Consider the following 14251-nt stretch of genomic DNA (forward strand, 5'->3'; position numbering starts at 1 on the left):
TTAACTGCTGCTCTGACAGTTCCCTGAATCAGAGGTAGCATTGTGCATCCGTCACTGGATTGGTGTCTGATCCTGCTGCGTGCCTTCCTGAAAGCAAGGAATTTCCAGGGGGTACTAGTTCTGACTGAATCACTGCAGGGAGGCTGAACCTGTGCTTGTCTTGACTCCTCAGGCAGCTTCTCAGTCTGGAAATTGTTTTCCTCAGGAGGAAACTGCAGAGTGGATTACAGCCAGCCAGTGTGCTGGGTCTAGCAGCACTCAGTTCTGAGTAACTCCTTTTCTGCTGTTCAGCATCCTTGCCTCCCGCATGTGGGTGCTTACTGTGCAAAACCACCACAGATAGTTTGTCTGTGTGCCATTTGTAAATCTGGCTTTCCAAGGATGTGCTTTCCTCTTGGGAAAGTGCAGAATGGCAGTCTTGCTTGTGTATTCAGTATTAGGTGCCCAAAAGAAAGCATTTGCTGTTAGTTGACGTGTGGTAACTCCTGTGGCTTCCTGATGTGCTGTGTTTTCTAGGCATGTTCAGGGCTCTGGCCCTGTGTGCACAAAATAGATTTGTCCTGCCTTACAGTTAGGAGTTGGATGGGAGGTCTTTGCTGGAAGGGAAGTATATGGTGTGCCATGCTCAAAAAATGTAATGTATCACTAAATGAATGTTGCTTTTTGGCACATAATTTTCTTTTGAAATCCAAATGAAGAATGTTATTTTGCATTTCTGTGGGCTCGATCATCTGAGTGTCAAATTACTTATGAGCACGGATGATTCTTTTTCTGCTCTTCTCTGAAATATGCATATATTTCCATATGTAAGATGCAGGAGAAAGGTGAAGCACAGAGATAAAAATGATTTTCCTGGGAGCGAACAAGAAGTCATCAGGAAAATGCATGGCAGAACCATGCAATTGAATCTTGAAGAAGTTTTTACTATTTGATTTGATTATCTTTGTATTGTACTTCAAATACCTTTTTTTTAATCAGTAATACTATCAAAGGCATCTTAAATAAACATGATTGCCAGAAAAGCAAGTATGGCTAATACCTTCTTATCAGAAGAGAATGTACAAGCAGTCTTCATTTTGGCGACTATCTATTTCACAGATCTCCCATGTTCAGTGAAGTCTATTTTAAAGTACATTTAATTTTTTTAAATATTTGGGAGAATGCAATTAGATAACAAACCAAATTAAAAGAAAGGTAAGTATTAATTTGTGTTAGAGTTTACTGCCTTAGGTTATTGCCTTATAAAAGCAATTTCCTCTGAAAGACGTAGAAAGCAAAAAGTGCTGTGGCGTAATTCAAATTAAATAGCAGAATAAAAACTGGAGGAGTCTCTTCTAATTTCATCCTCCCAAGTGACCACCTTAGAAAGGGAATTTTGAATACCCACAGTCTGTTTAGGGTGAAGTCAAGGGAGATGAGCATTTAGATGTGTTTCAAGGGCAAGTATCCCAAATAATTTTTCTTTTTTTTTTTTTTATTTCTGCTTTTAAGAACAGAAATGTGAGTTCAGATGACAATTCAGAGCTTTAGAAAGTCACTTTGCATCGCAGTGTAATCAGTAAAAGTACATCAGTGCTCTCTTTTAGTGCGTGATTAGACTTTGCCTTGACGTTGCCTTGAGCAGAAATGATGCTTTAATAGGACTAATAGACAAAACTGCATTTTAAGTCAAGGCAATTTGAATGTCGCTGCTTAGACATGGAAAGTTTGCCTTGCTGGAAGTAAATGAATTTAGAAGTAACGTCAAAAGTCATATTTCCTTCCCCACTGGCTTTTAATAAGGGAATTGATGTAGCTTTCAAATGAAGCTGATGAGACTTATTTCTCAAAGTGGGAGAGCTTTCCAGCTTGATTCCTTTTCTTTTCTTCTTTTTCTGAGTATGTATAAGACACTCTTGGCTTAAATGAAATGTGAGACATTTCTGTGATTTATCTAAATGAACTTTTTTGATGTGTTTTTTTTTTTTTTCTCCTTCTTTAGTACTCCAGCAACTTTGGATCAGAACTATGTTGTCTGTGAGCTTCAGCAAAAAGTAAACATGTTATACTCTTTCCTGAGAACTCATTTGAAAAAGAAGAGCATTGTGTTTTTTGCAAGCTGTAAAGAGGTATGTTTTTTCTCTGCCTCCTTCTGCCCCAGAATTTAAAAACTGATAAATGAAGGTATTCATATAGGTATCAATGCATTAGAGAGGTGAGATTGTGGGCTAATTTGCTACAGGAAATTGGAGGAGCAAAACATCACCTACTGCTGTGTGTCATTCAGGACTTGGCTTCAAGGCAATTCAGTGGCCCAGGCTCAGTGCAGGAAGCACTGAGTGTTCTCAGCCACTTTTGTGGTCTGCTGTTCAAAATGAATGCTAAAAGTTAATGTCAGTAAGGCCCAGCTATTTCAGTTCTGTCTTTTGACATGCTTCATAGTTAGATTACAAAGTATTTCAGTAATTGTACTTGCTTTCCTTACTAGCTTTTAAATGGGCCTGTTTGAGAAGGTGTGATTGTGAAATAGCACTGGCAAAGGTTTTTCTTACATAGCAAGTAATCCTTCAAACACCTGCTTTATAGGTGTCCTGGGACCATTCTGTTGAAGCTATTTGCATGTGTTTGTTTGCCACAGGTATTTGTACCTATAGCTACTGCATGTATCAAGTATTTTACAGTGCAGGTATTGTTTACTAGTGTAATACAAGGCTAGTGTTTTACAATAATGGACCATTTACAATGGCCTAGTAAATATTCATTGCAGTTCTTTCACCTGTGCAAGAGGTGGTGATATTTTTGTTGTTCTGCAGTTGACTGGTGGCACTGAAGTGGTTGGCTTAGTTGTACAGAAATTTTTGGAGCTGCAGCTGTTCTGCAGTATACACAATTAATGTAACTACTTTCTTAAAAAGATGCTAGGTAGCTGCCTGCTGTAAAACAGTGCTGCATCATGGGTACTGTAGGTAAGAGTAAACAGGCTGATTTTATTAGAGAACATGTTGAAACTTGAAGTAGTAAACTGAGACTGTAGGCTGATTTAAGTTGCAAGTATAAAACACAGCACCCCTCCAGTACTGTCTAAAAGAAGTGCTTCTCATGGACTTTTCAGATGGACTTTGTTCCTTTGCATACAGGCTAAGTACTCATATCCCAAGTTGTTCTTGCTGTTACCTACTCTGTTTTCCTTTAGGAAATGCCATCAAAAGGCCTGGCAGTCTTTTGCCACAATTGCTTTCATCTTTTAGTATCTGGTTGTGTAACAAGGTCTCAACATCTTTTTTCTCTGATGTGGAGAAAAGTTTATTTAATTTGATGTACAGTTTCAGTTGCTATATACACTGTATATGATCTTAATGTGTTTAACAGTGCATGGTAATTCTTTTTTCCCTTGATTTGTTGGGTAGGTTCAGTATCTGTTCAGAGTGTTCTGTAAGCTTCAGCCTGGTCTTCCTGTCCTGGCACTCCATGGCAAGCAGCAGCAGATGAAGAGAATGGAAGTCTACACTTGCTTTGTTCGGAAAAAGGCAGCAGTGCTTTTCGCTACAGATATCGCAGCTCGTGGCCTGGGTAGGTACCCACAGGAGCAGCAGCTAAACCTGTTGAGGCTTTATCAGACTTTGTACTCTGAAGACTGACCCAATTTTTTAAAAATGAAGCTGTAGTTTGCTTAGGAGCTCAAAATAGAGATGCTTCTTAGACTTCTGCTGTTTCTTTACTGAAGCGGCCCACTTTGTCTGTTCTTACATTTTCTTTTTATCTGAGAGAAACATGTGGTAGGTAAACAGTGATGTATCAATGATGTATTTTTTTACTTGTAAGGCAAGATTCCAGCAGTTTTAAGTATTTCTGATATGCTTGTATCCTGTGGGTTATTTCAGAGGATATGAAAAATTGCTAACCTACTGATATGTGGAAATGGAAACCTGAAATTTTAATGTCTGATAGATGAGTGGCATTGTAGGACTGTATTGATAAGGAGACAGAAAAATAAATGAGGGTAAAATAATTTTTTTTCTTTCAGTTCTTGGAGGCATTTAAGTATAACACAAGACTTTTCAGGAGTCCAGTCATTCTTTGAGATAGCAAACTCTGTTGTCCAAAATGTGAGGTTTAGTCACTGTGTTACAAAAAGAAAGAAGGTGCTCTAAAAACTGAAGTCAGGAATGAAACTGGTACTCATACCTTCCATATTGCTGAAATCTCACCAATGACTATCTAATTTGGGTATGGTTAGTTTGGTTTAGTGTGGGTATCATTCTGGAATACTGTATAGCTGCAGATTTGGTTTCAGTGCAGAGCATGCTGCTGAGTGAAGCGCAATGGTTGGAAAATGCTTATTATTAATACCATTCACAGTCAAGGCTGACTTTTGTCAGGCTTGGTCACCTCCTCTCATCTTCAAGAGGGGCTGTTGTATTTCTGTATGTGACAGCTGAAGTGATGCAGTCTCACCACAGCTAACTTCAGACCCCAGTGGTGTAGCATATTAACAGTGAGGATTAAAAGTGGGTCAGATATTGTTATATAATTGTTAACCATAGGGTGTTTTATCATCTGTGTGATACAAAACATGTCTATTCTTGTCAAGTGTGAAATTATGTTCCATTCATTGCACTGTCATAATTTGGGAAATGAACACACAATTAATTTAACTTTCTTTGATGAAGAGAATGATTGTTTATGTATGCTAATGTATGCAACATTTCAGAGGTTGTACCTAATGTCTGTAAATGGGTTCAAGTGGTGGTTCTTACAGGAATTAATGCTCTTGCATAGGAGGGTTTGAGTCCAGTGAAATTACTTGTTGTATTTTTTTCTTTACACAGATTTTCCAGCAGTGAATTGGGTCATTCAGTTTGATTGTCCAGAAGATGCAAACACATATATCCACAGAGTGGGAAGAACAGCCAGGTTTGTTTTCACTTTTCATGAGTATTTTAATGTTTAAAACAAGATCTCTGTAGGGACAGATCACTGGCTAAAGACTCACTTGAACAAAATTAAGATATAAATTAGAAAGAAAAAGGCTGTTATCACTAAGAGACCCTTTTGATTAGTTAGGAGTAATGATTTAACTTAATAATTTCTTAGTGAGCTTCAGAGACTTGTTACAGCAGACAAAAATATCCCTGATTGTTCCATCTGATTAGGAACAATTATTGGAGGAAATAGAAAACCTTTTTCCCTTGACAGGATTGCCTCAAAGGATGAGTTGAGTGTGTGTGTGAGTGGAAAAGCTTGTTTTGCTACTGACATTTACAGATAAATAGTGTTTTACGCTGTGGATCCAATTTCTTTGTGAAGACCCTTCAAAAGAATGTAACTATTTCTTCCTTATTTTAACTTGAGAGAAAGGAATCAAATGTTAATTACAGGTTAAATTTTTAATTTTCTAAGTCTTTTGTGGAATTATATACTTAAACATAGCTTTAGTTAAAATATTTCTGGCTAAGCTTTTATGATGGGAGTTACCCAGATACACTGTTGTAAACCAGGTCCTTCATCTCTGAAGTAGATTTTTAAGTGAAACAGAAGCTGTTACTGCATGTAATTCAGGAGATCAAAAACCTCATGCAATTATCTGAAGGATGAAATGCAAGGCCTAGCATTATATCTTGTCTCTAATTTAATTTGTTTGTAGTAGAGCTTGCAATATAGGCAGTTGTCAAACCTAATGACAGAGTAGTTGCTTAGAGTAGGATTTCAACACTATAACAATTTGAGATCTGTATTCCTAGATCAGAAGGCTGGTAAATTTTGGTGACTGTACCATGCCAATGCACTTCTCACACTCTTTCAAAATGTGGATGTTTTAGCCATGTTTTCATTGTAATTGGTAACATTTCTGCTCCATGCTGTCCCTCTGCTCTCAGTTTTCTGATCTTCTGATCTTCTATGGTAGAAGAGAATAATAAATTTTTAAATTACTTTGAAAAAAAACTGTCAATGAACAAAGTCAGTGAGCGTTGTATATAGTTAGATAAAACATGTGGCTATTTTGCTAATTTAAAATTTAGATGTAATCTTATGCCTACCAATTGAGGAAAAAGCATATAGGCTTGGTTAGAGTTGTGTTAACTTTTCTTTTTTCTCCTTTTTTTTTTAATCCTGTGTGGCTTCCACAGAAGTCTTGTAATTTTGTCTTTATGGCACAATGTCATCATGGAAGGAAAACAATGTATTTGGCACTGTTTAATTGGCAGGGTTTAGGATACTAATGAGCTCTTTCTGAACCATGTCACTCAGTTAAAGCACCTTCCTGGAGTTGGAATCCTCAGGCCTTTTCCCTATTCTCATTAGGAGCTGAGAAGAGCAATTTTAACCAAGTTTAGCATGGGGAAGAAGCTCTTAAGAGGTGCAAAGTCAAACTACTCCTCTTCGTCATAATGCTTTCATTCAAATGTCCTCTGAGAGGACTTTAGCCTGGCAACCTTAAGGGTCTGTCTTCAGTGGCCTCTTAAGTGCAGCCTTCTGTGATTGCTCCAGGGACAGATTTAGACAGAAAATTGGGGCAGGGTGTCTGTCTCAGGGACTGTGGGCTGTGCTGGATGCCTTACTGGGCTGTAGATTACATTTCCTTCTATGCCAATCTTTCAGTAGGGAGACCTTACTGAGAAATTGGGAGTACACCTGGTAAGTTGTGTGAGCTGGGGGGTGTTGACTGACAGTAAAAAAAAAAAAGCTTCTCTGTAGGAAAAGCTTCATGGGCGTTTTCTGTTTCCTAATCTCAAACAAGGATCAGCAGGTTCTGCCCATACTGGGCATTCATTTTGAAGAAACACACAGGCTGTCTCCATCCTTAAGGTAAAACAATCCTTGAAGGAAATTTGTTTAGGAAACTTTATAGCATGAAATAAATCTTTGAAAATAAAACAAGGGACATGTCTAATAATTTTAAGTAAGTGCTGTGCAAGAAGTAAATATGCTAATGCAATTTTTGATGTGGATAATTGAGAATGTACTTCTCATTGAAATCTAAGTGTTGAGTAGGAAGCTTCATTTGTTTTCAATAGCTACAGTTCATATGAGAAGCTTGTGTTTCTTCTAGAAACTTGATAAAAATGAACTGAACTGCAATTTAGTAGTCCTCATTAATAGGGTTAGAGATAATTACAAATTTTCATGGGTTATGAGAATATAATTGCATAGAATGAAAGCTAAATTAAATATCTCATCTAATTAAGGGGCTGTGGTAAACTGTAATTAAAACTGGGATGCCAAATAGTGTTTACTTTTGAAGTCAAATTATTTTGTGATATGAAAGTAAATATGAAAGGAGAGAAAATATGTTGGGGAATGGGCTGGAAAACCTTTGACTAACAATCATGGATGTGTTCCCACATACATCTTACAATTTGGCAAAGCTTGATCTAAGACAAGAGGTAGCAGTTTATTTTTAAGTGGATAAGGCCAATGTGTTCCCCAAGAAACATTTCATTTGCATTTTACCCCACTGAAGAACATAAGTTGCAACTCCTGCATTTTTGATTTATGGTTAAGTAAGATCAAGAAAATCTGGTTGTAATCCAGTAATGCTTTTGCTTTATAGTAGAATTGACACATATTGAGTGGGGTTTTTTTTACTAAACTTGAAAGGTATGCTACAATTAGAGTGACTAGAAGCTGTTTCTTCCAGTTGCTTTCAAAGTCTTAAATAGTTCACTGACTTTCTGAAATACTGACAATGTCATGGGCAGTCCAGTAAATACTTCTGGTGTTATTTTTGCTGCACGGTGTCTTAGAAAAGGCAGTGGTTTAAAACACTAGATTACAGTGTTTCCTCTGGGATTTAGTTTCAAAAACTCTAAATACAAGCTGCTTGTAGCAATTGCCTGCAAAACTAATTTCTTCTGGCTTTTAATTTCTATTGATGCCTTCTATTCTGTAACCTGTGAAGCCTACAGTTGAAAGTATTCTTTGATGAATTTTGTGAAAGAAGTTACGGTGCCACTAGGGGACAGCAGAAGATAATAATAATTTTTGAAGCACCCTAATGCTCATTTTTTCCCCCAACTGTTTTTTCAAACGTAATGTCTAAGTTGTATGGCATGAAAAAAGTCTCTAGGGATATTTGTCTTCCAGTCATGATTGCATTGGTGAGACAAGACAGCAAAAAGTTTATTTTGTCTTTTTGTTCATGCATAACTGCCTTCAAGTTTGGAGGTACCTATATCCTGGCAAGTCTCAGTAATTAATTTCTTTCTTTCCTGGCATTGCATTCATCCCTCCACTTAATGTTTAATTTTTTTTTTTTTTTTTTGCTTCAGAAACAACTACTGCTGCTTGAATTAAGTGATTTTCATGTCATGAGTCTTTTTAAAGGCATTGGCACTGGAATGTTAAACAGAATAAGTATTTTTGTTTTGCAGTTTTTATCTGTGATATGTCTGGAGCTATATAGGATTTAGGTTTTACTGGTTCAGACTTCTGATGGTATTTAATCCAGCCTAGTTGGTTAGCTTTCTTAGGTGCTTATACTGACTTAGGAAAGTAATTGTAATTCTGTTGTTGTCAACAAATAGTGTGCATACAGGCATGCTTCTTTTCTTCTAGTAAATTATATTTCTGAAAACAAATGGAGTAATTAAATTTCATCTTCCCAAAGCAGCATACTCTGTTACCTGCCGTTTTTGTGGTGGCTGGTATGATGATTAGACTGAAAGAGGTACGACTAAAGCCTCTTAAGAAGAATGTGTATTTTGATGCTTTGTGAGTACTGGAGAACACACACACCTGTCAAATTAAGGACAGGTGAAAGAGGCAGGTGATAGGATGATCTTACTCTGTTATGCAGTTATAAGCTTTGAAGCTCATTAATGCTCATTGGGGTTCTCCTTAAGTAATTAATTTCACACATTATATGTGTGAGAGTGAGACTAATAAGCCTTAAGAGTAATGTGACAATAAAGCATTTAAAAATGCAAGTGACTTAATAGTATCTTTTTCAATGGTGGAAGCTTGATTTTTATTTCTCTTTTTAATTGGGAAAAATATTTCAGGGATATGTGTCTTGGGTCCTGAATAATCTGGACAGCCAAGATGACAACTCCTTGTTTTGATTATTTTTCTATTTTTAAGACCCACTGAAGGACTCTGAATGTTGTTTAAAAATAAATACTGTATTAAGACCCTCTCACATTGCAGTCAAGTTGTCATCCTAACTCAAGTTAAGTAAGAATAGCTTCCAGTGGAGGTCACAAGATATTGTTGACACCACATTTAACTTGGAATTCACTTTATTAAATTCTCTAAAATTAAACACTGTATCCTAGCTACATTCTTGACAGTGGCCTCTGATGCTGCAGTTGTACTGACTGGCACTGTGTTATCTGCTAGAATTCACTTCCTAATGGAATGGTAGGAATGTTCCTGTGCACTGAACGATTAACTGGCCAAGGTTATTACCTGCTGACAGGAAGCTGTGCTGTTTGCTGGAATAACAAAATAAATAAGCACATGTATTTTAACTCAGCAGAGTGGACACAGCTGCTGTGGGTAATGGGTTGCTTCCCGTGTAGGCTGGAGCAGTCAACAAGCTCCCAAGGCCTTTTGAAATCAGTTTATTCTAAGACTAACTTGATAAGATTGGTGAGCCACAAGAACCAATGATGATTCTTGTCCATTATTTCTTGTGATCAAGACTGGCAAGCAGAGTCACTCACCCAGTATGACTGAATGGAGGGGGCTGTGGTTCTGTGGTGAGAGTAGAACCTAGATGGTTCTCTGAACTTGGCTACTTTCCAGACAGAAAAAGGACATTAAATGGTCAGTGGAAAAGAAAATATCAACTGAATCAGTTAATCTCTGACTTCATAGCCAAATTTACTGATAATTTTTTGGGGATACTGAATTACAGTGTATTCAATGGCGAATAGAAGTGATCTAAAGCAAAAGAATAAAGGAAAGCCACTTCACATTTTGTTGTTTAAATGCTCTGTGGAATGTGAGATTGTTCACAACCCATGGGAAGAAGCTTCTTTTCCTGGGTGAATTGTGAACTTAGCAGTGAACACTGCTGTCTGCTGCATTGGGTGAACTGTGGATAGTCAAGACACTTTCTGGTCTCCTGTAACTTTTATTGGGCTGCTTTGGTAGGACTTGCTGTAGATGGTACAGCACAGTTTCAGATTGCAGTGTGCACAGATCTCTTATTTAAGATTTGTTGTTTTAAGCAGAAATGCGTATTACAGGAAGAGGCCATTGATCATGTAGATGAGATAGAAATTCCAGTACGCATTTATTTTCTGTGCTCATTTGTCATTTAAAAAACCAGCAAATCTGTATTATGAAAGAAACCTGGCAGTGTAGAAGTTACAATAAATGGCCTATTCCTATTCCTGTCTGGAAAAATACTGTTTTCTTGATTTGAAGCTTAGGTTTCACCAGTCCTCATTATGTCACAAGGCCCAAAAGGTATTGTGATTGGAAATAAAGTTTTGCCTGAATTGAGCCTGGTATTGGAGACCTAAAACTGTTACTTTGTTTAAGAAATATGTTTAGAAATAGTAGCTTCTGTAGTCAAATGTAATGGTTGAGTTTTAAAACAAAGTATGAATTACTGTGTTTCTGTAGAAGCCCTTGGAGGTAGATTTGGATTTTAGTTTTTCTTTGTTAAAGGATAGTGTGTGAGTGAACATATTTATTTGTTATGTGTATCAGATTGAAACAGATCTGCTGAGAATAAAACTTTCCATTCTGATATTTTTTGGATATGTTTTTATGGATGTCTTACACTGTTCCATTATACAAAAAGTGCAACACAGACAAACGCCTGCTTCAATTGAATGCTTTTTCCTTCACTTCTGTAGTTGTTTTAAAAAAAATTGAAAACAGTTTCAAAAATAAATTACATAGTAGAAATAGTATAACTTGACTTACTCTTTTTTCTTTATCTTATCTCATATTAAGCATGATTATTAGGTTATTAGCTAATAATTCACTGCTGTTTCTTTCAGTATTTGCAGAGGCAAATCTTTGCTAGAGAAACAGGAGTCTGTGCTGCTTTTTGTATTTTGCTCACCAGTTTTCCTGCATGATGAAATCGTCTTGTTCTTGATTCTTTATTGAAACTAAAATGATATGCAAAGATTTAAAGAGCATTATTTTTGCAAAATCAAGTTGTCCAGATTATTTCTGTTCTGAGAAGGGTATGAATGGTGTGTAGTGAATAAATGATTGCCTTGCATAGTGAGTAACTTGGCTTCACAGTGGAAATAATTATTCAATAGTTTTGTATTTATAGTTTTGCAATATGTATGATAAACAAAGGGTCCATTAGAAGAAGAGTGAAAATATATAATTAGAGTGTATCATCATGCACATGCAAAATCAGGCACATTTATTGGGATTGGTTTTGATGCTATTCTAAATGCTTAACTTACTGACTTTAGTGTTTTGAGGAGAGCAGTCTCTTACTCGCTTCTGGTAAATCTCTAGCAGATTTGATCTGGGTGAGAATGAGACAGTTGTGCAGTTATCTGGCATCCCTAGTGCCCAATTTCCTTTCTCTGAAAAGGTTTACTGTGGAGAGTTTCTGCAATGCTAAAGGTATCCAAAGGTGGCTTGTTGGCTTGGAATGTGATACTTTTGGAAATGGGCTTTGATTTAAGCTCACAAGCTTTGCAATGATACCTTGCTTCCTTTTATGTCTTTTGACAGATAAAATGACAGCATATGTTGATGCTATCCGTGCTGGCCCAGTTAGGCTAAAATTAGATCTTTTAACCTAGTCAACCTGGATTAAGTCCTATTCAAGTTACAGATTAAATAAAAAACCCCACAAAATACTTGTTTTTGAGTAGGGTGGTAAATGTGTGATGTCCAAAGTATAAAAAAATTATACTTATTTTTCCTGCATGTTCAGGTGTGGCAAATATCTTCAAAAACGTAATCATTTCCTGTTATTGCATTTTCTGTAATGGGAAATACTCCAAATCAAGAAACTGTTATGCAAGTATCTTTATTTCTGTAACCCTCCTCCCCCAAATTTTATGATTATCTCATCCTCTGTTTCCTCCTTTGCCAGTTTTTAAAATAGATGATTTTTTCTTGCCAAGCAAAGCAGAAATACTGCCTTTAACTCTGGAAATTTGGCATCAACTTCTGTCTTCTGAAATACAAACGTTAGGGAAACGTGTTGTAATACATCTGTTGGAGACAACCTGTATAACATTTTCTATAATGTCTGCATATCTATGCACCTTATCTTTACAATTCCCTTTCCATAACTTTTTTCCTAGTGGATATTTGCTTTTCCAGCAGAAAACTGGTGCCTGATGAGCATCATGAGATGGTTCCCATTCCTGTTTTATTATGTTACAACCACAACTCATATGTCACTGACAATTAAAATGTGGTGCGTTTGACTGAACTGCATGTTAGAATGCTCATGGCAAGGATATAGAAGTACTCTGAATGTGGTTACAACAAGTTCAAGTCTAGCTGCTTGGCCAGGTGGAATTGATTAACAATCAGTATTGCTATCATTTACAAAGTTACCTTTGTGATAATGGTAATGTTTGCTTTAATGGTATTGCCTAGGGGTATATGCAGCTGTGGCCTGGATCTGATCAAGGATGGGTTAAGATAGGTTAAAATAAGGCAAGAATTTAGTGTCTATTTGTCCTGCAGGAAAACCATTTTTTCCTCATCCTGTCTTCACTGGACTATTGCCATTCTGTTTCTTCATGTTTGATACCAGCTGTTGGCTGTTGGCTCAGGGTGATTTTAGAAGTTTAAGATAGATTCTGTCATGGTGCATAAACTATCCTCTTAATTTTAGTGTTTGGTTTGTTTGTTTTTTTTTTTTTTTTTTTTTTTAATCAAGTGAAGCTATTTGGCAACGCTTTGTGTTTCTTTGCTAAGGAAATGTTGTTGTGAACATTTTAAAACCATTTTTCTCTACTGGTAATTAGCGACTACCACATTGTTGAAGTAATTTATCCCACTTCCTTTTTGTCTGCCTTTGGCACTTGCTCTTGATTGTAGGCATCTTTCTTTTTCTCATCTGCAGTCACTGTAAATATAACCCTTTGCTTTATAGCACTAATGATGATTTTCACAGCTTCCTGCTTGCAAGTCGTGATTGAGTTGCAGAGAAGTTGTTTGCCTTTTTCAAACATATTGAAGTCAGTAGACTCTAGAAAACAAAGCAGATACGAACTAGAAGTGATTTTTTTTTTCCTCCAAAGACTTTCTGCAAATAAGATGCAATTTTCCATGGACTTGGAATAAATCATATACCCTTAGAGACTGTTAAGATCACAGTGCAAAGATGAGTCCCTTCTTTGGTTTCTTGATCACCTTGAAGAGATGACAGGATGTCATCAATTATTACACAGTCCAAGAAAGTTTGATTACTTTCAGGTTTTTAATTTACTTTTCTTCAGCAGAGTCAAAGTGCATACTTATTGGATAATAAATCACCAGAGAAAATTAGCATTTTAGGACAGATGTTTGGTTTTGGTGATGATGGACAACTTGAAGGCTGCAGTTGGCAAGAATAGAGAAAACTTCTAATATTCTCTCATCTGCAGAAGTAGTCCTGCTGAAGAATTACAGTAACCAAGGTTTTTTCTTCATTGCTTTGTCATCTGTAAAGGTTTAAGCATTTTGTTTGTGTGCTGAAAATAATTACAGAGATGTTCCTTTGTTTGCTTTAGTGGAGAACTTTATTCCTGTAGGATAATAAGAGGTGTTCTTTTCTCCTGTTTTAGGCATTGTAATGGAAACAAATTTTAAGCAGGTCTAACTGTTCTTGTTACTGTTTATGCCACTTTTTAGTAGCTTGTCCTTTCCTAAGTCTGCCAGTATGGAAGCTTTTAGTATGAAATATGCAGAGGGAACACTTTGGAGAAGTTCAGTTTTCCCTGCAGCCTCTCTTCTTGAGATGATCTTTAACACAATATTTTTCTGATTAGTGCATGATGAGGTTGGGGTTTTTTTGAGAAATAAGATAATACTCTGCCCAACTAAACCTCCTTTTTTATAGGCTGCATTTTGCTTTCTTTAACTGAATCTCCACTAAGCAGATAAAAACCTTCCCAGATGGTATTTAAGATCCTTTGGTTTTTAGCTTTATCAATGCTGTGATGTTTTCATTTTTGTGTGTTTAGCTCTGAAGAACAGTGTTGTTATTACAACTGTTTGTTTTAATTAAGTCACGATTATGGTATAAAGGGCAAAGACTGTTTCTCCTTAACTTCAAATATTTTTAAACTATTAGCATTTAAAAGAGAATGTTTCCAAAACATGTATGGGAAAGGATTGC

The 14251-nt window shown here is 36.5% G+C and overlaps 1 protein-coding gene across 1 annotated transcript in view; it reads left to right on the top strand.

The window, feature by feature from the left end:
• DDX10 (DEAD-box helicase 10) overlaps window positions 1-14251 on the top strand; it is a 154230-nt gene that overhangs the window by 8593 nt on the left and 131386 nt on the right. The window contains exons 7-9 of the mRNA XM_054271895.1: window positions 1982-2108; window positions 3387-3549; window positions 4809-4893. Of these exons, the coding sequence (XP_054127870.1) occupies window positions 1982-2108; window positions 3387-3549; window positions 4809-4893 (375 nt within the window). The remainder of the gene's footprint in view (window positions 1-1981; window positions 2109-3386; window positions 3550-4808; window positions 4894-14251) is intronic.

The sequence above is a fragment of the Melozone crissalis genome, unplaced genomic scaffold (genome assembly GCF_028551555.1).
Source record: "Melozone crissalis strain CALT ecotype California unplaced genomic scaffold, PUWL_Pcris_2 ptg000013l_1, whole genome shotgun sequence".
Lineage (NCBI taxonomy): Eukaryota > Metazoa > Chordata > Aves > Passeriformes > Passerellidae > Melozone > Melozone crissalis.